This window comes from Nelusetta ayraudi, unplaced genomic scaffold (assembly GCF_046127955.1).
Source record: "Nelusetta ayraudi isolate G7.1 ecotype Tasmania unplaced genomic scaffold, CSIRO-AGI_Nayr_v1 ptg000031l, whole genome shotgun sequence".
In the NCBI taxonomy this organism is placed as follows: domain Eukaryota; kingdom Metazoa; phylum Chordata; class Actinopteri; order Tetraodontiformes; family Monacanthidae; genus Nelusetta; species Nelusetta ayraudi.
The window spans coordinates 1,501,510-1,526,917 of NW_027466081.1; the positions used below are offsets into that span (position 1 = coordinate 1,501,510).

The window sequence follows — 25,408 nt, forward strand, 5'->3', positions numbered from 1 at the left end:
CTCTGAAAATATAATTTGTCACTGAAAAAGTTGACATTAAGAAAGTTTCCTACCAGAGCAAAATATCCAAAACACTAAGCGGATGTGGATGTGCATTGCTTCAGAGTTATGCAGAGAAAGCCTCTGCTTGACCCGTGAGTTATTTTGGAACAATACTACGAGCTAATTCCTCCTAATACTTTCCTGTTAAGTAATCAGTTGAAACTGAATGGGGAACTTTTTTTCATGGAACAAAAAAATGATATATATATATATATATATAGACACATAAAGCTGTATGTCACAATCGTTAACGTCTTGTTGACTTTAAAAAGCAAATCTAGCATATTTAGCAAATGTAAGTGTATAGCAAGTAGTGTATAATGGAGAAGATATGTTAGGTAGGTATGTTAGAGGCTAATGGTCTCCTGCTAGTTTTATTTCTGCTTCAACAATTATTGCCATTATTAGGCTTTTTAAAGAAACTTTGGACAACTTTGTTGCTGGAGCATAGATAAAAACATCAAGACATCAAGACAAGACTTGTCATTCGTCCGTCTATTTGTTATTTATTTTTACAATTACCGCTCTATATCTCACTGCTGCTTGGGTGCAAAAGTTGTTGTGGTGAAGGCGAGGTGTACCCTGGACAAGTAGACTCTAAATAGAAACACCTGCAAACCAAGTGGGCACGGGTGTGAATCAAAATTTGTCAGACATGATGAGTAGCCTGGTGCAGCCAGAGTAATTAACAATTCTTAGAACTTAGAATTAGCCTGGTGTCTTTGAGTAGTAACAGGCATTTTATTTCTGGAACTCATGCCAAACAGCATCAGCCAAAACTCCTCTGAATGCACTTGGATAAACATGCAACCAATCAGGAACGAAGGTGCGCTCGTTGGTTTTCCGTGGTTGCTGCTGCTCAATGAGGTGTCGACTAAAGCCTGTGTATCCGTCTGTGGGATGTCGTTTTCGTCTGATTCGGTGTATTCGGTCTGCTCCTGGCCAACACGACGTACAGCTGCTGCACAGAACGTCTGTGAAGAACAGCAGTGGGTGGAAGGAGACGGAGACAAAACAGTATTTAAAAAATTATGGCCTGTCAGTTTCTTTTAGGTCACACGCGTTCGACTCAGCATTGTGAACAGCCTCACTCACAGCACCACCTGCTGACGCTACATTTTGCATATAGACAGCTGTTAGGTTGCACCAGTCTGCGTGTGTTGTGATTTTTCCACCATGATTTATTGTCTCCAGGCTCTACTTTCAGTGCTGTAACGCACCCGTGAACATTTAGTTTACATGTGAACCTATTTGAACCAGTTTGAATCTCTACATACAAATATATATATAAATATATAAATTCCAAAGTGGTTTCTTAGAGTGCCCCCTAACCCTAAACCTAAAATGGGAAGAAGAAAAATGTGTCTGTCATCCAAAGCAAGGATGCTGATGTGTCATATTTTCCTTTTCTGTGTCTCCTCAAGGACATTGAATTGATTTGCTGTGTGCTGTTTGGAGGAGGAACCAATCAGCGTCAATATACCAAAGGTAAAGAGCTTAAAGGCACCGTTACTGCTCCAAGATATCATGGTTGCATGGAAAATGCATTACAGTCAATCCAAAAGTAATCTCAGTGGGTTTTCTGTGCATGTCAAACAGCGTGTGGACACTCCACTCTGGTCTGAGGGAGTCTTAACGGGACACATTTCAACCTAAGAGTGTTGGTAATTAACGCTTTTAGTATCGGCGGATATTTACCTGCTAGTCGGTTATCTATCGAACCTATCTAATAATATTTTTAGGTCTAGAAATGAAAGTTTATATACGTAGCAAAACCTCAACGTGATAATGAGCTTTACCTTGTTGCACAGTCATTGTGGATTCTTGTGGATCATTATATAATATAATATAATAAAAAATATTATAATATAAGAAAGCTGTTAGCAACAATTTCAACCACTCAGGTTTTTCGGAGGTTATAAAAAGATACTGGCTTTTTAGAGCTTGGTGAGTTAACTGTTGTGCAGTCTTTTGGCATGCAGCCCTCCCAGAACATCTGAGATGAACTATTAAATACACGGCTTTGTCAAACTGTTTTCTCCAAGCCGAGTAAACAATTTCCCTGACATACAGCTTCCCCCTTAACAACTTGTTTTTGAATCTGCCGTGGAGAAAAAAATACATACATCCATTCGGAGTTCCAAACACCATAAAAAAAATCCACTTCCTGCTGCCTTCATTTCCACTCGAAGCGAAAATAGAACTCATTTGTTCCGTCGCTAAATCTAAACTACACCATTGTGTGTGTGTGTGTGTGTGTGTGTGTGTGTGTGTGCGTGTGTGTGTGCGTGTGTGTGTGCGTGTGTGTGTGTGTGTGTGTGTGTGTGTGTCATCTGACACCGTGACAGCTGAATCCCCCTGGGGTTTGCCGGGTTCACCCGTAAAGATCAGACCGGCAATGGAGGTGCAGCAGGTAGCAGCAGCAGATTAAAGCTCCACGCAGCAGTCGCGCGGGGGGGAAAAGTGAGGCGCGGAGTCGCTCTCTGCCTGCCCGCCCGCCTCCCACACTCGCTCTGTGTTTGTCTTCCTCGCCGTTATTTGGAGGCCTGGACAGATGTTGACGGGAGGCAGGAAGCCGAAAAGAAAGTGACGTAATGCTCTGGGGAAGTGACATTGTTGCTGGATCAGCAGGCAGCTTCTCCCTGGTCCCAAGCTTCCTCCACCTCGCTCTTCTCCCCTTCCTGTGTGCCGGAGCTGAAACATTTTGTTCCGTTAGCTGGAACAAGAACATTAACCAGTTGGCCGTCCCACGGCTCTTTTTTTTTCGTTTTGTTTTTCGATTCCCTAGTGTTTGGTGAAATGGGATTCGTCCAAATTGTTTTCAGTCACTCAATTAAGATTCTAGTAAACGGTAAATCCTGTGGCACACCACCAAACCACAATGTTGCAAGATGACGCTCCGTCGCCCAGTTCAGTCTATTTAATGACAATGCAGTATCTCCATTTATTTATACTCACTCAGAGTGAAACGTGGTCCTGTTGGGATGAACTGAAGCCAACATCCTGGTGCTAACTGAAGAAAGGACAAGTTTAACCTGTTTATTCTGTCATGTTCGTAAGATCACATGTACATAGACCCTGAGCCGCCTTGGTTGACTGGATCACCTCTTCACCTATAATTATATTTCACTGTTGCACCATATGTTCAACACTCACAGACAAATTATGTGGAAGATAAATGAAACTACTGCACAATTCGCAGTCTGTCTCCCTGCAAGGATGCGCTGTTATGAATTTTGGTGACAATGACCTTTCAGCCTTCGGAACAAAAGAAGAATTCTAGGGCAGGTCTTTTTGCCAGGAGTTAAACAAGAAGCAGGTCTTCTGTAGCATCTTGCAACTGTTTTCAATTCTTAGAGCAGCGAGGCATATTTGAAGGCATCATGAAGAGAGATTGAGGTAACTTGCTTGTTGAAAAATGTTTGTAATGTGGATGTCCTTCCAAAAAGTTGCTTAAAGGAGAATGGATGAGCTTCATGTCTGTCATTCAAAGCAGGTTAGTCAGATGTCTCCTCAGTAAGAGGTTTTGGGCAGTTGTTAACATCTCTCATTGTTGAAACGGACCACCTCTGACTCGCAACACCATCTGGTGGCCAGATGAAATGTGTGAGGAAAGACTTTGCCTTTCGACGCTGGTCCTGTAATGCGGTTACAAGTGAAACTGCTGCCATTACAGTGTCCTTGTTGCCGTTGTTTTCAAGCTTGTGGTCACTGTGGCGCAGTTAGCAGAGCTGGGCGGAACAATGATGGAAGAGTCCGAGTGGTTCGAGTCCTGACTCTGACTGTCCCAAGTGTCTTTGGGCAAGTCCCCGTACCTCTACATTGCTCCCATTGGTCCTGGCAGCACCTGGGCATGGCAAGTTTGGCAACCGCTGCCCATCAGTATGTGTATGAGAGGGTTATCGAGAGACTTTGGTCTTTATGCTAAAAACCCAACCCTGGTCGTGTGCTTCTCACAGAATCATGATGGTAGGATTGAAATGATTCAGATTCCAAATACATTATTCCATTTTTTTTGTTTGTTTGTTTTAAAGGGGCCCTCTTATGGCCATTTCCAGGTTTAAGAAATTCATTTTTCGTGGATCTAACCATGAATCATGTTTGTTTGGTAAAAAAACAAAAAAAATAAAAAATAAAAATCTTAATTTGAGCCGTCAGGCCTTACAAAACAAGCATGTCTCTTGCCCAGCCCCGCTGCCAAATGATGCCTTGCCCACATTAAACATTTTTAAAGAAAAAGGAGTCTGTAGAGGTGTTACTATCAGCTACCAGCTCAACGCGTAGGTGTAGATGTTGATGTAGGAAGTTGTGCAAAAAATGGCTAATTTCAGCACAGTAACACAGATAAAGCCTTCCCAGCTAGAAATGCGCAAGTACTGGTAGTTATTTTTTGTGCTTGGTGTTTTATTTGGCATGTCAGTAACGCAAAAAGGCTTGAAAACGTTTTTCATAATAAAAAATCTTTTCAGCGGACAAAATAATTCTCCAGATTTATGTTTTCCGATTGTACAAAGGCCTCAAAGAATTTGTTCTTTCTGCGCTATATGAACTGCACTGCATTCAGAGATGGTAAGGAGCGTAATGCGGGGAACACAAGACAAAATGTGGTGCTACTCGAAAATGTAGGAAGAATGAGTGACGGGAGGATGATTACATGGTTCCAGCCCAACAGATGGGAGGAGTGTGGCTGCAGCGTAATTACTGTTTACTTTGGGCACACATTCATCTTTACGTCTTACGTTTCGACTCTGTCTGAGACTGCAGCTTTGCAAGTTTAAGTTCCATGGGGTCATGCAAAAACAGCGCAGCGTATATTAAACCATTCCCGTGCATGCACGAACCTTCAAAAACCTCACGGGAGTCCCGTTTCTGTAGCCTCTGTCAGTTTTTGTAATTATCTGTACTCCCAATCTTTGTTGTCCTGTTTTGGACTCTCTGTTTACAGTGTGCCGGTTGGAATGAAAAATCAGATGTTCCTTCAAAGCTTGTTCGTTTTCAGATTATTTTTTTTGTTGTTGTCATTTTCGAATACTAAAACATCCTCTAGTTAAAGAGATAATTCAGGGTAAATCATGCTATGAAATGATAGTTGTTGTTTTGTTTTGTTCTCAAGGAAAATGCATAGCTGGAACTACATTTCACACAGACCATGGTCAACTTTGTAGTGGATAGCAATGATATATATATATATATATGTGTATATATTTTTTTACTACCCATGACCCAGAACCTTATTTATGTAAAGATTAAGTGTGTAATATTTGGAGATTAAGGAAGAAACAGCGACATCAAGTGGTGACATCTTAGATTGCTGCGTCTTTCATTCTCTCTCCCCCTCCTGACCTTGCCAGCGAGCTACGGTGGCCTGTGCCCACAAACCTGGATATCTTGCACATCTTCTTCTTCGCTGGTTTATTTGAGGACTCCAGCGTTCACCCTGATTATAAAACGCGCTGCCATGCAGCTGGATTGTCCACACCAGGCTTCCTTAGAAATATGGTGGTGCAAGATGGCAGCTAACTGAGAGCAAGACTCTTCTTCTATGTATATCCTTCTATATATATATGTATATATATATATATTTATATATATATATATACATATATGTATATATATATATATATATATGTATATATATATATATATATATATGTATATATATATATATATATATATATATATATATATATGAGAGCCGTCCTTAGAGTAGGAAAACCAAATTACTTTTATTGTACTGTGATTATACACTTTTATTAATGTATCTACGGCCAGTATATTAGGTTTCTACCAATATTAAAATCATAAATTAGGCCAAATATTACACACTGGACTACTGTAAGCCTGCACCCCATTGGTTTCCTCAAGAAAGTAGTTTTCAGTATTTGCTTCATGTGGTGTAATGTTACATGATTATTGAGCTAAACAAATGTTTGCCTTTAGACATGAGCCTTTATTTCAATTAAAAAAAATGCATGATGCATGATCTCATCCCCCCCACACTCAATTATATATGCGCACGTCGCTGTCGACTTGTTTGAAGATTCAGTACATTTAGTTTAGGTCGTTTGGATGGATCCTTCATTTGCCGATAGATTGTTGTAGTCCAGTGCAGCTGTGTTGTTTTTAGACCAGTCCTCTGGTCCCTTTGCAGTCCGACAACACACAAACACACACGCACGCACACACACACACACACACACACACACACACACACACAATCCTACAATTAGATCTCAGTGGTTAGCAATGTCTATCATTTAGAAGAGTGAGCGTGTATGTGTGTGTGTGTGTGTGAGAGAGAGAGAGAGAGAGAGAGAGAGAGAGAGAGAGAGAGAGAGAGAGAGAGAGAGAGAGAGAGTTTCCAACGTGTTTGAATGTAGGCATGTGGCGCGCTGCTCTCTAATCTTTCTTGGATGTCGGCTGGCTGTTTCTCCCCAGAGATTTGCCAAAGGGCTTGGCAACAAAACAGCCAAAACCCAGGAATAGCACTCTGCACCCTGGACAAATGTCTTTGATCAATGTTTGAGAGGAAGAAAGTTAACGCAGATAAAACAAGCCACCAAAATAGTGCTGGAGTAAAAAGGGGAGGCCAGGGTTCCCTCTGGGAGGATTATTGATATTTTACTATTTTCAGATTATCAATGAGATTATTTTCACTTGGAAGTTGTTTATCATGTGTGTATTGCTTACGCGCGAGTGTGCGTGCGTGTGTGTGATGCGATGTGTTCCTATTATAGCCATTTCAAAGTGTAATTAATCCATTAATAGTGGTTTACTTCCAACAACAAACAAGGTTTGTCCTAGTTTGAGATGTACAGGCCTCACAAAACAAGTGTTTCTCTCAGCCAGCCTGAAGAGGCTGTTTTGGCTCCTCTCCCCCTCTCCTACCTGCTCTGCCTTGGAACAGCTCACTCCCTTGTGACTGGCCTGCCATTCATTGCTGGTGCTAGCTAGCAGGAAAGATGGCTACTAGCGCTCATTCAGCGTCTATTTGTCTGGTTTTCTCACTCTGTTCTGATCTCCTAAAATGTCTCAAACTGATTTTTATTTTGTATGTTGACCTTTTGAAAGGAAAAAAATGACTCGAGATGAAAGTGTGACGCAGGCTGCTTCACTGCTAGTGCTAGCTAGCTGGAAAGATGGCTACTTGCTCTCATGCAGTGTCTATTTATCTGTTTTTTATTGCGTCCTTATCTCCTAAATTGTCTCAAACTGATCTTTTTTGTATGTTGACCTTTTAAAAGGAAAAATGACTGGAGATGAAGGTGTGACGCAGGCTTTTGGTCACTTGCTAGAACTGTGAAATCACTCCTTGCTCCTAAACCGCGAGGTGTGAAGTCATATTTCTGTCTGTGTCTCTCTTTGTGTGTCTCACTTTCAATTTTACTCTTCTCTCCTTTTTCCTCCTGGGTATCCTTCAGATGGAACAGCTTTCAGATGAAGAGGTGGAAGTCAGGGAGGAAGAGGAGGAGGAAGAGGATGACAGTGATAAGGAGGACCAAGACCTGGATAAAATGTTTGGAGCGTGGTTGGGAGAACTGGACAAACTCACACAGGTACACAGAGCAGTGAAGCTCATTATCTGTATAGATACTGAAGACATGCATGCTTTTATCAAATAAAAAAATAAAAAAATAATAAATCTCTAAATGTGTTGAACGTTACATTAAAAGTTAAGTGTGTAATATTTGCATATTTTTAATAAGAAACGGCGACATCAAGTGGTTATATTTTAGATTGCTGCATCTTTCACTCTCCCTCCCTCTCCTGAGTTTGCCAGTGAACTACGGTGGCCTGTGCACCCAAACTTGGATACCTCGTCCGCCTTCTCCTTTGCTGATTTATTTGAAGTCGCGAGTGTTCACCCTAACGACCAAACACACTGTCAGGCAGCTGGATTGTCCACATTGGGCTTCCTTAGAAATATGGCAATGTGTAATGGCAGCTAACTGGGAGCAAGGCTCTTGATCTATGTACATTATATATAAATTTGAGAAATATTCTAAGGTTAGCAAATCCAAATTACCCATATTGTACTGTGAATATACACTTTTATTAATGTATTTATGCGCAGTATATTAAGCTTTCACCAATATGAAAATCATAAATCAGTCCAAATTTTACACACTGGACCTTTAATGTAATCTACAAACTCTCAGATGTTGCATATTGATGGGGTTTTCCAATAGAGCCCGTTACTTTTCAGCAGCAAATATGACATCTATGACATGCTCAGTGTAAAACCACGCTCTTTCTGCTCATCTTCACTGTTCTTACAAGGAAAGGTTTAGCACCAATTAAAAACGAACCTGTTCTTCTTTCTGCTTACACATACAGAGTCTAGATGATGGACGTCCAGCACAGCCGCCTCAGCAGAAAGCTCCGCTCAGACAGGATACAAACATGGCCAACTTCTCCTACAGATTTTCCATCTACAACATCAACGGTCAGACACCAAGTCAAAGTTTGGCTTTGTTTCGATAGTTTTTTTTTTTTTTTTTTTTCATAGTGAGCAACAAGATGTCCTTTTTGATATTCCTTCTGTATTTTATTATTTTTTTTCTGTAAACTGCTGTTTTAGGCCAATATTTTATCAGGCCATGTTCAGGGTCAGCATCTCATGCTGATGTCTGTGTTTGTACAGAGGCACTGAACCAGGGGGAGAACGTGGACCTCGATGCTCTCATGGCCGACCTCTGCTCCATTGAACAGGAACTTGGCAGCGTTAACGCCAAACCCAACAGCGCCGGCTGCATGGCCCGACTGGGGCTGACTGACACCAAGGTGCACACTTGCATACTAAACACAGTTTGTCACCTTTTATTTCCCCCTTCTGTCAACACCTGACATTGTGAATGGCAATTGATGAAAAGAGTGAAGAATTTTGCAAGAGATCGGAGAAGCTCAGGTGGCTTATTTGATCCATTACAGCCATGATTTATATGTAAGAGGGTAAACCACAAAATTCATGTGGACTGGAAAAAATAGGAATTATGAATAAATAGCATAAATAGAAAATAAACAATTTGAAGACTAGACATTAATAAGATGCGTAGTATTTATCAGGGATGTAACAATAATCTGTATTGTTTATTAAAACGTTCAGTTCGCCTTGTTCGGTTCAATACACAGTTTGAACAACAGTATTTCTGGTACGTTTCAATTTGCATGTGCAAGTTTAAATTATTTTTACAAGACAATTTTGTTAGTCAGAGTAGTTTTATATTGAGATATCGAAACCGTACCGTTACCATGGCCCAAAAATTGTGATGCATACCGAACTGTGAGAAAACTGTACTGTTGCAATTGAATTGTTTCAATAGTGTTTGATACATGAAAAGAAAAAAAAATAAAATAAAAGTAAGTTTTATCTCAGATACTCATGTTTGAGTGGAAATTGATGTTACGTCTTCAATGAGATATTACATTGATATATCAAACTTTGAGGTGTAATGTCACCGTTATTCTGTCATGACCCTACCTAACAGTTTTTTCCACTCTTCCTCACATCACGCAGACTTACTTCTTTTTTTCTGTTAATTTCCAGGTCCGCCAGAAGCCTCCGGCAGGCCGCAGTAGCAGGCAGCAGCCAGCAGGGAGCAGCAGTGGTGCTGCTGCCGGTGGTGGTGGCAGTAGCGGCGCAAGCAGCAACAGCAGCAGCGCCAGAGCGTCACCGGCCGGCACTATGAGAGCCCCCTCTGGCCAACACGGGAGACCACCGCTGGCCTCCAACTTCAGTCTTGATGACATCACTGCCCAGATGGAGAAGGTGAAATATTTGATTGAAATAAAAAAAAAAAGTCAGTGGTTATAATGAGACGTTACATGTGGCTCTGTTCATGTGCTTGCAAAAAAGTTTTTGAAACAAAGCGTGTGAAATTCAGCCTTTCATATTATATATTGAATACTCACATTAAAATTAAGGTTGAGTCTTACTTTAGGATTTCCATCGTTAGTTACTGTAAACATGTACTCAAAGACGCTCAAAGTTATTTTTTTCCTCATTTCAATACATGCGTCTTCTATGTGGAAGATGCTCTTACTGATATTGTGACTGTGAAGCAACCTGTAAAGCTAAATTATGACCCTCTGTCCTCTCTGCCAGTAAAGCTGATTCATAGCAGATCACATATGGCTGCCATTTCTTTTCTCTCGCACCGTTGCAATGTCAATATGACTGCAGACTTGCAGGATGTGACCCAGCTAGCGATTTACCCCCACAGACTTAATATAAGACACTGTAGTATCGTCTCATCAGCCCCTGAAGAATGAGGAGGGATCAATTTGCGAGAACCTTCACAGTCTTCATTGAAATGCCCTCAGTCTGTGGTGAACACAGAGTCCCTCCACCGCACCTTTCAACACACAGTTCACCGTGTGCACATCTGCTGCGTCGCTTGCTCAACCGTGATCCTTTTGTCTTTCGACCGGTCGCCTCACCTGATCACCTCCTGCTGCCGCGCGCTCCCCTCCTCTCTCGCAAAGGCCTCGCTCAGTATGGACGAAGCTGCGCGCCAGACCTCCTCCCACTCTCTCTGCTCCGCCGCCTCGTCCTCTTCGGCCGCAGTTCGCCGACCCGGCTCGTCCCAGCGTCAGCACCGGCGTACCGGATCGGTGGGCACCGTCAGTGAGCACGAGGTAACAGAAGCTCTCGGGCTGGCTCAGAGTACGTGTGACTTGTGCAGCTCGTTAAGTGTTGCATATTATTGTCTGCATTTTCTGTTCGCTGCGATTGTGAGCCGAAAGCTTTGGAGCCACAATGCGTCTTACAGTTTTTATTAAAGCCCACGTATTTTCTGAGCTTTGTTTTTTGTTTCTTTCCCACGTCAGGTGCGCTCGGTCGTTCACTCCTCTCGCTCCTCCATCACGTCCGCTTCTGGGATTTCTGTCAACTCTGCTTCCTCCATGGACTCGCTGGACAGTGTCTCCAACCCAAGTGAATCAGATGCTCCGCAGCCCTCAGCCATCCAATCAGCTGGAGCCAGTCACTCTCATCACAGCACAGAGGTACGTGGAATGAATTCCAAGCTGGATGCGTCTTTTTAGTCCGTCTTGTTTATCCAGTCGCTGCTTCACAGGTTTGTTTCTCTGCCACTGGGCCCTGCATCACCGCACAGCTTCCTGCTGAAAAACAAAACAAAAAAACTGCCACTTTCACCTAATCAAAAGCAGAAGATTCACCAGACTTGCTGTTTCTCTCTATCTTTCTCTCTCTTCGCCGTCTGTGAAGCACTCCTACCTGGACAGAGAAACCTCTCTGATTCTGAAAAACATAGCAGGGAAACCCGTCCACCTGCTGACCAAGGTGACACACTGTTTATTCTCTCCTCCTTTCTCCTGCCTCTTCTCCCTGCATGAAATTCTCCTTTTTTTTCTCCATTGAATCGCAAAGCATGATTATTAAGTGGTTATTTTAGTAGTTCTTTTTTTTTTTCCGTTTGCGCTGCGCTTCATATAAATTCTTCTCAGGAGTGACTGAGTTTCCATGTGTGACAGTGAAGTGGAGCTCGTGTGCTACATACAGAAGAGCCTGTGTCGGGACTCAAAGCTATCTTTGAATCTTAGCTCTGCAGTTTAAAATCAATTCAGCTACGTTGTTTTGACACTGGGGTTGTGATGATATGGTAGTAAATTGGAAAAGCTCTGCAGGGCATTGCAGAAGTTTTTAATAATGATGCGATGTGACCGTGCCTGAGCTCGGCCCTGCCCACTTATTGCATGAAGTGCACCACCGAGGATGCTGCTCTCTACGAATGCATCCTCATGTAGTGACGCAACTCTGTTTTTCTGCTGCACTCTACCATGCAAGCGGGCTTTGAACTTGATATTTGCTCAAACACAATTGACGTTGTTTTTCAAAATTTGCAACGCGCGGCGTCTGAAAGCACGGTAACCAAAGAGTGCCAAACAACTTCCAAAGAGATTAGAGGTGAACTCCGAGGCACCTCAGGATCAGATTGCACCAGCCGCCGCTGCTTGAGCTAAAGTGGACTTAATAAAATAGAACACCACAGTTGAAAGCAAATTGGAAAAACATGAGACTGGGATTTACCAGATTGACAAGCCGCAAGGCTTCTGGGAGGATGTCCTTTGGACAGATGAGAAAACACTGGAGCGTTTTGGAAATCAGCTCAAATCAGCTCTGTGTTCACAGGTGCAAAAAATTAAGCATGTGTTCACTGTACACACTGTGAAACATGAAGGATTTATAATGCACAGGGTGTCTGGAATCTGTGCTGGGTACCATGAAATTTCAAAACCATCAAGGCATTCTGCAGCGAAATGTGCTGCCCAGTGTCAGGAAGCTTGGTCTCAGTCACAGGTCATTGGTCCTCCAACTGTGATAATGAGCCAAAACACTCAGGAAAGGCTAAGAGCAAAACATTGGACAACTTATGGTGCCATGATCTAAATCCTATTGAACATTTGGAAGGAGCTGAAGTATGCGGTGTGGAGAAGACGTCCTTCAAACCTGAGGCACCAGGAGCAGTTTGCTCATGAGGAGGACTGGGCCAAAATGGCTGTGGACAGGTGTAGAAATGGCCTGATTGCAGCAATTGCCTCAAAAGGTTGTGCAGCAAAATATTAAGTTAAAAGTACCGTCAATTTTTGTCCAAGCCAGTTTCATTATAATTACATTATTATCATTATTATATTTTTTTATGATTCTGTTGAACCACAATTCAAAAGCCATGTTCGATTTCAATAGGGTTAATTAATTGTAATTCATATATATATATGTATATATATGTATATGTATATGTATATATACGTGTGTGTGTATACATATGTATGTACAGTATATATGTGTATATATAATATTATATATTTACATATATATACATATATAATAGAAATATATATTTAGATATTTACTTATAGAAAGATATATATGTATGTATGTATATGTGTGTATATATATATATATATATATATATATATATGTATATATATATATATATATATATATATATACATATATATATATATATATATATATATATATATATATATATATATATATACGTGTGTGTGTATATATATGTATATATATACACTGAATACATACTCATACTCATACACACGCGCGCGCGCACACACACACATACACACACACACACACACATATGTCCCATCCATTGGCTGTCAGTGCAGTGTTGTCTGTTGGCGGTGCACGTGACATGCCTCTCAGTATGTTAGTGTGACACTGGCTCAGCAGTAACCGCATTCCGCCGCCCTCACGCTTCACTTTACACACTGCTGGCCTACTTCTGCTGCCTCTCTCTTCATTTATGGCTCGGCTCTGCTTTGAGCCCGCGCTCATCAGGGACGCGCCGGTTAAGAACTTCAAAGGCAGCGCAGTCTCTTCATTGACAGAAACTAATTTTAGTGGCTTTAGAATGTGGGTCATCTGGAAATCTGTGCAATAAGGAGAGTGCGTTGCGCTGCAAGCTTAAACGCACGGTGCCCGTAGCGAAAGGATGGGGGGGGGGGGCACAACCTGCTCCCTGTGCTTAATGCTGCATTCGAGTCGTGTTCAACAGGGGCAAATTTAGAATGAACAGATCAGAGAATTTTACAGGTTCTCAACTGCAATACAAGTGTCATGTGACCTGAGCCCTATTGCTGTTCATTTTTTCCTTCTAGTATTTAGTCCAACTAGTGTGGGATGTCAATGGAATTTTTCTGATCCAGCTTTACTGTAGACAGTTTCCCTTTTCCTTTGTTACTGGGATTGCTAGCCAGTATAGCCGGGCTAAAACTATGTCCAGGTGTCCTCATCCTTTCTGTTCTTGTTCGATTTGTGCATTGTGGTTGGCATCAGCGAATAGCAAAATGATAGCTTGGCCACGGGTCGTGCTTTATACGTTGACATTAATGCCCACACGCGTAATGAAGTGGTATCTCCTCAGTGCGCGACCAAAAATAAAGGCTCGTCTCACCTTATTTTACCTCATTCACAGTTTTGCCCACCAACATTTTCATATGCTATCGAGTACCAACAAGCTCACTATCCCTTGAGGACGGTGTCTCTTGAGTTTTTGACCAGATTCAACGTCAGAGGGACGTGAAAGAGTCCCTAAACATATGAGTCGTTGTAATAACAGGTGAGAGATGTGTAGCATTGATCGTAAAAAGGGGGAAAAAAAAGAGGGAGAGTGTGGAGGAGACATTAGTGCCTGGATAAAGAGATCAGCGCTCTGAAAAAAAAAAAAAAAAAAAAGGCACAGCAGCAGCAGCAGCGATGCCCCTCCCCCACACTGTCCATTTGTGCCTCCCTGGCTTTCGCTCTTACTCCCTCTGCTTGGCTCAGCCAGGAAGGATGTGAAGAGACAAGGTAGTGTTTTTCTCTGATGTTTTTGCCAGCTCGCAGGGCTTCCTCTGGGGGTGCTTTATGGGAGGTAGCCTCTTTTTTTCTGAATTGTCACGAGATAACGCACTGTTAAAATTGGTCGGCGAGTATCGCTGCCTGGCAGTGGCTTTGGAACGAGATTAATGAGAGCTCAGCCGGCGGGTTGGACTATCAGTGATGCACAATTTTGCACTGCAGGTTTTCCTTTCATTTCATTTCATGCTTGTGTCCTGTTCCTCCCTTTATTTTTTTGCTTGCAGATTTTGTGCTTGGCTATTCCGCCGCGTTCCCCTCTGCTGGAATTTAACCTGACCCAACTCAGGCAGCTTCTTCTTCTTCTTCTTCACCCGGCGTCTCATCCATTTGCTCTGCATAATTTGCTCAGTTTGGGTCCTGCGGGGATTATGTTGGAGGATACACTGGACCCTTGTGCTTTTTCGCATCCTGTTTTGTCCTTATATTTTTATTTCCAGTGTTGCTCAGCTGACTGTCTGTTTCCTGCGAAATAATCCCCCCCCCCCTCTGGAGAGACAATAACTACTATCCACTTCCATGTAGCATTTCAGCATCGGTGCAATCTCACCCACCATCTGTCACAGAGATTGATGGTCATGACGATAATGAAAAGACGGAAGAAGGGAAGTCAGCACAGCGAGGCGCATAGATCCCCGCTGTAACCGTGTGGTTTTGGACAAAGCTCCTTTCCGACTGCATCGATGAAATCATCAGTCTGCAGGGAATATTTGCATGATAAAACCCATGTGAACGAAGCGGAGAGAGGGGGAGGAATCTTTAAGGACAACGGCTGAACAGTCAGCTGGCAAAATCGAGAGCTCAGGGACGTTTTGCATCTTCGGAATTCTGTTGTTTTTCCTCGTGTGCGGAGCAGACAGCAGGGCTGCGCGTTGTTTTCCTTTAAAGAGGCTTCAGCTGAAAATAAACAATGAATTTGTGTTGGAGGAATCAGGTAGGTGACTGCTCATTGGGAACTTCAGCGGAGTCAGTCAGTGCTGTATTGATGTGTGCTGACAGTGTGTGTATGTGTGCGTGTGCGTGTGTGTTCTCGTGTGCAGGAGGAGCAGGCTGCTAAGCTGAAGGCAGACAATATCCGAGTTGCCCTGGAGAAGATCAAGGAGGCTCAGGTTAAAAAGGTGAGTGATGAAATGAAGAAGGAAGCTGCACAAACATTTGCTCTCCGTGAGGGCTGTCAGTCGATTCAAATTTTTAATCGCGATTAATCGCATACTGTCCCGAGATTAACTTGCGATTAGTCGCAAAATAACTGCTTTTTTTTTTTTTAAACCCTGCTCTATATGTAACTCAACAAGATGTTTATTGTGTTTCTTATACTCGAGGAAAAACTGGAGAGAACAATAATAATTCCTTTGTGGAAATTTTTTTTCATTGGAACATTCCAAAATGATTACATTGTTATACCATCCGAATACTCTCCAAAAAGAAATCTCAAACCTTGAAGTATTCTCAAGCCATGATCGCATTCGTCAACCGCGATATTTTATTTTGTAAATTAACCGGCTTTTCTCGTGTTTCTTTGAGTGACTTCCTGTCCAGCTTGACGCGGATCGCTCGCGGATCGCGCACAGAGTAGACCAGGCGCCGAAACGATCGCTGCACGGCGCGAGCCGGCCGCGGAGGCGCACGCTGCTTTGAGTTTGGCGTGAACGACGCCACAACAACAACAACAACAAGGTTAACACGGGCGCCAAAAGGAAGCGGGCTCCGTCCCGCGGCTATTCGCTGCGCTTCCGCGGCCGGTGTGAACCCGGCCTGAACAGGAGGGCTGCGGCTCGCGCTCCATCTTCGCGGTGCTTCCGTGTACGGTGTGAACCAGGCGTTAATCGCGCGTTAAAAATAAATTAGTGCCGTTTAAAGGAGTTTAGTTAACGCGTTAATAACGCGTTAACTAAACTCCTTAACTTTGACAGCCCTACTCTGCACACAGTATATCTTCACTTTTCAAGTATTATGATTTTATTTTATTTATTTTTTTCACTATGTGCACTTACTATTTCACGTGGCTGTCTGTGTGTCACGTTTCCGCCAGACTTAGTTTTCTGGGTCAGGTCAGTGTAACTCCACATTGAAAGCTCTGGTCAATAACAGCTGGGGTCATCATTATCACCGAGCACTCAACATAATGACCACTGCAAGTTAAATCCCTATTCCGCACAGGGACTGGATTAGCGGCCTGGATTTATCAAACACACACACACACACACACACACACACACACACACACACAGGGCACACACAGGGCACACGGGGCACACAGAGAGACGGACGGTACTCTAGCTACCTGCTTGCCCCTGGTCTAATCTCATTGTTAAGCCTGAGATTATAGACATTAGACCTAAACTGGTGTTCCCAATTGTTTCCTTGGCTACAGTCACTTGTTGACTGCAGCACGCACAGTAGTGCAGATGAGCTCTACAGGAACCAGGGGGCCAGGTCACACAGCAACTGACTAGCCATCAGGACCAACATAAGACTCTGGAACATGCGGAGGCAGGAAACAGCCGGGCCACGTTCCAGCTAGTGGCTGGTTTTAAAGCATTGTTCATTAGATTAGTGAAAGTGAAAAGCACTTTTATTTTAAAATTTGAAGAATGAAAAGGCCATAATTATCACTAGCATGTGGTTCCCTGGGCATGTTCCTGGATAAACTGAATACTCTTTCTGGTCTGCTCCTGGACTTAAGGACTAATGGACTCCTGCAGCATCAGCCATTTTCATCAGTCCTTGTCTGTATATGTAACACTTATTGCATGTCTACCGATTATTATATTGTTTTTCCACACCTAGCACACCTAGTTTGACTTGTGTGTATATGTGTGTGTGTGTGTGTGTGTGTGTGTGTGTGTGTGTGTGTGTGTGTGTGTGTGTGTGTGTATGTGTGTGTGTATGCGTATGTATATACTGTATGTGTACGTACATAAAAATATATACATTATATATACACACATTTTATGCTGGTCTGTTGCTCAGTCAGAAATTTCAAATTCAGGTCAGGTGAACTCCGTAATGTAATCCATGTTGCTCCAGTTGTTCTTCAGTAGTTCTTCTTTTGTGGTGCACATGGTTTTTTGCATTTCCACGGAAATACATAAACCATAGTGGTCTCAAGGTGACTCAGGAAAAGAGGCTACATTATAAATGGTCATTACCTCGTAATCATAATCCCGACTCTTTCTCCTCCTAGCTGGTGATTCGCGTCCATTTGTCAGATGAGAGCTCCAAAACCATGATGGTGGATGAGAGGCAGACTGTCAGACAGGTAGGTGAAATGTACATGTTATTCATAGAACGTAGAACATTACTTTTAGGAGCAGCAGTGGTAGGAATTTAAATAATGAAGCTAGCAGCTGTGTGACATAATTACCTGGAATCACTTTTACTGTCTATAGCTGGTCCATTAGACTGGGGAAACGCAATATATTATGCAATTGTTTTTCATCAGAATTTATCTGCAATTAATAGTTGGACCTAGTCTGCTCTAGTTAGTGTAAAAGAAAAGACACAGTAGCTCTAGCTGTACTACTGTCACAGCTAATCAAACATGTTGACATGCTAGCTATTGAAGCAGTCGGGTTTGTGTGTAACGCTCACCGGCTGATGTTGTGCTAACGGCATTTCCTGTTCTGCCAGGTCCTGGACAGCCTACTGGAAAAATCCCACAGTGGTTACTGCCCAGACTGGTCGCTGGTCGAAACCATCAGTGAGCTGCAGATGGGTGAGCAGAAAACACACACATAGACATACACACTGAGAATGAAGCTTTCATTAGCTGATACCCTGTGTTTGGTGGCCGATTAAGGGGAACTGGTATGTTCAGCTCAGCAGAGCGCTTACATTAAAACTGCTTAAGTTGAAAAATATTAATGCTTTGGCAATCATTTGGAACATCAGACAAAACTCATCTTGCTGAAAAATCTGGAGAAAAAAAAAAAATCACTTAATAATATCCGCTACCATAAAACCTGCGACAAATGACCGAAAATCAGAGAAACCTCAACAGAAGGTGGATTCACGGACAATTCAAGTTCCCCACTAGAAAGCCCCCATCTTGATTTTTTTTTTTATGTAGACGCTGGTTTGCTTTGGAGTCGGCATAACATGGTGCCCAGCAGCAGCTAACGCACACACGCAGACAATCAGCCACAAAGAGGTCACGCACAAATACACCTGCCTTGGGGATGAAAATATGTGTACCGGCAACCGCTGGACGAGCTTCATCTCCCCATAACAGTCTTTGACAACAGTGTGTGCGCACGCACACACACACACACACACACACACACACACACACACACACACTGTGTTTATGTAGGTCTAGTGCACTGATGCGTGTGATATAACCTACATCTTCAGGCCCCCTCTTGGAAACTGTGGTTATAAAAGAGGGGGAAGGAGGGGGAGGAGGGGAAGTGAGGCTTGCTGAACTGCTCAGGCATTTATTTAATTCAGAAAACCGAACCTTTATAAAAAGGATCGAGTTTAATTAGCCTGCGTTTTGAAGGCGATGCGTTGTTTTCCGTTTTTTTTATTACAATATAAATATGCTAATATTTAATGAGTATATGTTATATGTTGTGATTAGGTCGCTAATATAATTGTCTTCATCAAGAGCAAATGCATCATGGCCAACCCAGAACTCAGACTCAGTAAAGAACCTTATTAAAAATGGTTTCTTTCTTTGAGTGGAAGAATCAGGTTGTTTAATTATAGAAGTTGTTGATTGCGCTACGTACTACTTATACACTTTCAGACACTTTTTACAATACATATATATGTGTATATATGTATGTATGTATATACTGTATATATTTGTATATACTATATATATACACATACATACATATATATGTGTATATATGTATGTATGTGTATATATGTCTACATATATGTGTATATATGTGTGTGTGTATATGTATGTATGTATATGTGTATATATGTCTACATATATGTGTATATATGTGTGTGTGTGTATATGTATGTATGTATGTATGTATATGTGTATATATGTATGTATATATGAACATATATATACATATGTATTCATATATGTATGTACACACGCACATATGATGTGTATAATTGATTATACAGGAATGTATTTATATGCTGGCCAGGATGGCCTTGCTGACTTGCATACAATTTAAAAGTAACAAACAGGGCTTATCGCCAAAACACTGAAGAGAATATTGTCTGTGGACAGAGCGCATCTTTGAGGACCACGAGAACCTGGTGGAGAACCTGCTCAACTGGACGAGGGACAGTCAGAACCGCCTGATGTTCACAGAACGCATTGAAAAGTACGCGCTGTTCAAAAATCCACAGGTGAGACGAACGCGCTCGCACTTTGAGAGGCTCGGCAGGGGCACGGCTTGAACGTGTCACACAGTGTAGTCGACGTATCCAAGTTGCTGACCAAATGTCTGTCTTTGACTCGCGGCCTGCACGCCGAGACAGAACTACTTGCTGGGGCGAAAGGAGACATCGGAGATGAACGAAAGAAACAAAGAGGCTCTGTTGGAGGTGAGTTTGCTTCTCTCGCACAGCTGCTGCCTTCAATACAAGTCTGTGACATTCTGAAAGGTGTCGACAGCATCAGCGTCTCTGTGGTCCGGACACTGCTGGCTGTCTTTGCAGCGTCTGTGTGTTCACTTTCTCCTCTTTAAACGTTCAGTGCGTAAAATTGGGCACAGTTTATTGGCGAAGGCTTAATTCACTACCTGCAAATGTGTTTGTGTAAGTGTGAAATAAAATGACGGTAAAATAATAGCAGTGGGTACAGATAATGCAGTCTGAGACATTGTAGCAACCAGTGCTATAACAAATTATGATTCGTTGTCACTGAAATGTTTTTTTTTGTACAAATTGGCCATAACACTGTATTGACTAAAAATAATAAATATACTGTATATCAGACAGTCATATCAGAGATATGGTTCAGTTTAACTCAACTATACAAGGCTGGTGTGAACCCTGAAGCTCACTCTGCTTACTGTCATCGGGGAAAAATACAGTCAGGCTTAGCCTCTTTCAACTACTTTACAACGTCTGTGACATTTCAGCGCACATCAGCACTTATATTAGTCATTTCAATTAGACCAAGGCACTTTCAGACATTTAAAATATGAAAAAAGAATATATATAATATATATATATATAATAAAAAAATATTTGTTTGTTTGTGATTTTGTATCGAATTTTGTTTGTGTTTCCGTCTGTGGCAGGAATGTTTCGGCGGCAACTCGGTGTCTGTCCCGGAGATGGAGGGAGTGCTGTGGCTGAAAGAGGATGGGAAGAAGTCTTGGAAGAAACGCTACTTTCTGTTAAGGGCCTCTGGCATCTACTATGTCCCTAAAGGAAAGGCCAAGGTGTGTGTTCGAAAAGGGAATCCAGTGAGACAAATTTAATTGGCTATGAGACCTAAATGTTATTTAAAAAAAAAAAAAAAAAAATCCCTTTTTGTGTTTGTTCAGGCATCCAGAGACCTGGTGTGTTTTCTCCAGTTGGATCATGCTAATGTCTACTATGGTCAGGACTACAAAAGCAAGTACAAGGCTCCGACTGACTACTGCATGGTGCTGAAGGTACATTCATATACATACACTATTTACCTGTACATTTAGGCTGCAATGTTCATTTATTTTTACTTTTACGTGCGTGCCAATGAGTTATAATGAGTTGAAACTGCTGTGTCGTTTGGTTCGACGTACTGAACTCATAACGTCTGACAGTGGTGAAGAAAGGGAAGGCCTGTTAAAATTAAGACCAATAATCTATCAAATATTCTCAAATTGCCATCATTTTGAAGACTGCTGTCAAAATTGAGCGGTAGTGTCGAGAATTTCATTGTCATTGACTGTGTGTGTGTGTGTGTGTGTGTGTCTTTGTAGCATCCTCAGATCCAGAAAAAGTCCCAGTACATCAAGTATCTTTGCTGTGACGATATCAGAACCCTCCAACGATGGGTCAACAGTATTCGCATCGCCAAGGTAGTGTCTTATCCTGCGCTTCAGACAGCCAAACTCTTGCTATTACGCTATTATTAATGTTTATTATTCATTTTCTCCGTTTGCAGCTTTGACTCCCAATGTGACCCTCTTAACATGCTCCAAAACGCACCACATTTTCCACAAACGTCAACACAGCTAAAAGTAGAAATCTGGTGAAAAAAAAAAAAAAATCATCCCTCTGCTCTGTAGCGCCCCTAGAAACACAGAAACGCTGAACAGCTCTCGTGGCCACTAGGAGGCTCGTGGAGACGGACGTGTGTAGTTTGAACAATAGGCATAATCATCCTCTCCTAGTACACACTTGACCCACCAAACTTGCTCCAAATCTTACCAAATTTGACACACATGAATTCAGGTTCTTAACTTCCTTTGCGATTATGAAAAATGAACTCGATAGGCCCAACAGTGCCACCTATCGAAATAAAAGCAAACTGCTGTGTGCAAACCTTTTTCAGAGCAATGTTTTAATCCCTCTCACTCCAAAGCTCTTTACTCAATCTCAGTCAACTAACTTGCAGTGTATGACAGAAAACTCTTAGATCAGGGGTGGCCAAAACTTTATTTGCAATGGGCCAGATGACAGAACGACAGAACTGCATTGTGTCGGTGGGCCACAACAGTTTTGTTGGGGGGTGTTGGTTGGAAGTAGCGCGAACATCCTGGCATTTTTTTTATCATTGACGGGGGGGGGGGGTTCTGACTGCCTTCACGCGGGCCGGACAGAGACACGCCGCGGGCCGGATGTGGCCTGTGGGCCGTAGATTGGACATGCCTGTCTGAGATGAACAAAACTCGCATGTGGGTCATTTCCTGAAAAAACTCACCGTTTTCATTTTACACCTCTTCAGAGACCGGAAAGACAAATCTGAGGCCTTTTAAAAGAAAGATCTCTGCATTACTAGCTGCGTTTCCATTGCCCCTAGAATGGCGCAAAAACTAAATATCGCAATAAAAGAAACGGTGAAGGAAACACCTAAACTTCGAAAAAACTTCTAAAATATGGCTGAAAGGTTTTTACGCTCTCGTGAGGTGGATTTTCAAGCGTATCGATGTAGAGATACAGCGCAAAAGTGTCATGGCAACACTTTCGCATTGACACGTCGCCAGACGTATGGGCTGTATGGGGTCACGTGACCCGTTCGCTTCAAGTGAAAATGGAGCGTTCTGTTTGGACAGAGGAGGAGACGGAATATATATTTTTTTTTACGAGTAATCAAAGAGAAAAATAGAACAACCATCTTGACAGCAAATAAACATAAACAAGCAAAAGCAAAGGTAATTCTCTTTATTTACGAGAATTAGGTCCCGCAGGACGGGTTTTCACGAGAATTATGGCTGATGCGCTTCACACCAATCAATGGAAACACCATTGATTGTATTGTATACACCAAACACAATTGTATTCTGTGGAAATTTTAGAAATATCGCTTTTATTTTGTGGAAAAACCGTCATGGAAACGCAGCAAGAGTCCCTTGATTTGTGCACCCGCCGTGCCTACACCATTATTCTGTGAAAATGTTACATCGTTCGATTCCCCCGCAACCTCAAATAAGAGACAATGTCGATATGATTCGTTTTGACCCAGAAATGGCCGTGTTAGAAGCGTTTGTTTCCCAGGTTTCAAAACGAAACCGGAAAGCCGCAGCTATTGATCCGGGGGCGGGGGGGGGGGCGGCAAAGCAGCTGCAGGTCCTGCCTGCAGCATGCACATTAAACGGCTGGTATTTTCCATGAGGAAGGTCCGAGAGCGGGGGTGGGCAGACTTTTTGACTGGTGAGGCCACAATGGGTTGTAGAATGTGACGGAGGGGCTGGAGCAGCAGCAGATGGATGAAGTGCTTTGGTGACCCACCTCATAGGAGGAAAAAACACATCATGGGATGTGCAGAAAACATGTGCTCTATTGTCAATTGAAAATGAGAAAAGTGTGACAACTAAATATGTGTCTTTGAAGCCCCACGGGATTTAGCTCTTTATTGAAAAAACACTGAAAAAAATGGATGAAATACAGCCATTTTATTACCTTTTATTAATAGATTTTTTTTTTTGATGTATTATTTACTGGACTTGATTACTTAAATTCAATTTCTTTCATGTCATTTTCCTGTTTTGTCTGTTTCTCAGTATGGCAAGCAGCTGTACATCAACTTTCAGGAGGCGATGAGAAGAACAGAGGCTTCGTATGATTGGTCTTCGCTCTCTTCTTCCTCCATGAAGTCAGGGTCCAGTTCCTCCAGCCTTCCAGGTCTGTCCAGCTACTTTTACGTATTTTTGTAAAATAAATAAATAAATAAATAGAAAACAACAAAGGAAAAATGAATGCTTTTTGGGCCTTGTTTAACCATCACCCAGAGTCGCAGTCCAATCACTCCAGCCAATCAGACAGTGGCGTCTCGGAAATGGCCACGTCAGGCCACGCCCGCTCCCAGAGCATCGTCAGCTCCGTCTTCTCTGATGCCTGGAGGAGAGGGACACAAGGAGAGGTGCAACCAACCACACTCTTGACACGCTTGACACTCAATTTAAAGTTGTGGACAGCATCTGCCATAATGCCACCTGATTTTTCTGACAGAGGTCAAAGGTAAAGCGGCGCGTGCCCGTTCCTCTCTGTGCGGGAGGAGGAGGAGGTAGTGAAGGTCACACAGAGTGCAGTGGAATGGGCATGATTACAGTGCAAGAGTATTAACCAGTTTGTGTTCACTCGCTGTTTAAGACGTTTGCCTGACATGGCAGTAACTGAGTGATGAATATGGGCACAAAAAAAACTGTTCAATTGATCGTTCATAATTACACGTCTACAGGCATAAATACAGGTAAACACATTTTTACAACTTATTTTTACCACAGACTTGCATCCAATAGAGACAACTTTTGTAATTACAATAGCTCATTATTCCTACAATTATGCCAAATTTTACATTCATGGGTGTACAGGAGGTTAATCTAGTTAGCAGACATTGGAATTATTTATGTTTTCCTTCAATACAACATTACACTGTATTTAAGCCATAGCCTTGTATATCAAGTCTATAAAATGTGAATATATGTTTCATTCAATTTATTTTATTTTATTATTTTCAAACTTCATAATACAGATTGATTATTTGTAATTACTTTAACCTGAAATTAATACAATGAAGGCGGCAAAATGTTGAATTAGCTTAGCGTAGCAATTTGGAGAAAAGAAAACCAGAACTTTTTATTTATTTTCTTCCAGATGGTAATCAGCTGAGCTATTGATTGACTTGACTTGAGTGATGAGCTGATAAGAGTCATCCAGTATTTTCTTTTTGAATCAATCAATCAATCGGCTTTTATTTGTACAGCGCTAAATCGCATCCAAAGTCGTCTAAAAGCGCTTTGCACGATCAGAGAGAAAAAAACAACTGGGCCCCCAGGGCAAGCAAAGTGCGACAGTGGCCAGGAAAAAAACTTACCTGTGGGAAGAAACCTAGAGCAGATCCAACCTCCAGGGTGCCGTCATCTGCCTATGACCAGTTGGGGTGTAAAGGAAATATAAAAAATGGAGGGAGGGAGGGAGAGAGAGACAGAGAGACAGAGAAGTATAGAAGAATGTGTCCCGCTAAGACATATTCTTAGCGGGAAAGATAACAACAAAGTCTCCATGTTTGAGGTTTCTGCTAACTCTGTGTTTTGTTCTAACCTCAGGGTGTGGTGGTGATGAAGTGTTTTGTCTTTACCCAATACAAAATAATATAAACTCAATTGTGCATCTTTTATATGGCCGATTTGCAACCCTATTACAACCTGATTAAAGCTGGCAAACACCTGGTTTTAAAGGTCTTATATGAAATGATTGCCATATTTTTTTGTATTCATGTTGCATAACGTGGGAATCTTGAACATTTTTGGTTAGAGGTCGGAGAGTTTAGTAATAATTGTGTCACCGGGGCTGTTGTATTGGAACTTCGGTCAAAGTAACCCACCATACTTTCTTGTTCCACAGCCA

At 42.2% G+C, this 25,408-nt stretch overlaps 1 protein-coding gene across 3 annotated transcripts in view; it reads left to right on the top strand.

Annotated features, from left to right (window-relative positions):
* The window catches only part of raph1a (Ras association (RalGDS/AF-6) and pleckstrin homology domains 1a), a 40,072-nt gene that overhangs the window by 11,072 nt on the left and 3,592 nt on the right, over positions 1–25,408 (top strand). Inside the window, exons 2-19 of one of the 3 annotated variants that reach the window (XM_076030809.1) lie at positions 1,467–1,530; positions 7,464–7,598; positions 8,380–8,488; positions 8,687–8,826; positions 9,590–9,811; positions 10,528–10,680; positions 10,873–11,049; positions 11,273–11,347; positions 15,469–15,546; positions 17,616–17,690; positions 18,062–18,146; positions 19,632–19,753; positions 19,886–19,951; positions 20,653–20,796; positions 20,902–21,012; positions 21,319–21,417; positions 23,563–23,683; positions 23,791–23,921. In XM_076030809.1, coding sequence (XP_075886924.1) covers positions 7,464–7,598; positions 8,380–8,488; positions 8,687–8,826; positions 9,590–9,811; positions 10,528–10,680; positions 10,873–11,049; positions 11,273–11,347; positions 15,469–15,546; positions 17,616–17,690; positions 18,062–18,146; positions 19,632–19,753; positions 19,886–19,951; positions 20,653–20,796; positions 20,902–21,012; positions 21,319–21,417; positions 23,563–23,683; positions 23,791–23,921 — 2,043 coding nt within the window. In that variant the 5' untranslated portion in view covers positions 1,467–1,530. The remainder of the gene's footprint in view (positions 1–1,466; positions 1,531–7,463; positions 7,599–8,379; positions 8,489–8,686; positions 8,827–9,589; positions 9,812–10,527; positions 10,681–10,872; positions 11,050–11,272; positions 11,348–15,468; positions 15,547–17,615; positions 17,691–18,061; positions 18,147–19,631; positions 19,754–19,885; positions 19,952–20,652; positions 20,797–20,901; positions 21,013–21,318; positions 21,418–23,562; positions 23,684–23,790; positions 23,922–25,408) is intronic. The other 2 variants (XM_076030811.1, XM_076030810.1) reach the window with 2 other exon arrangements.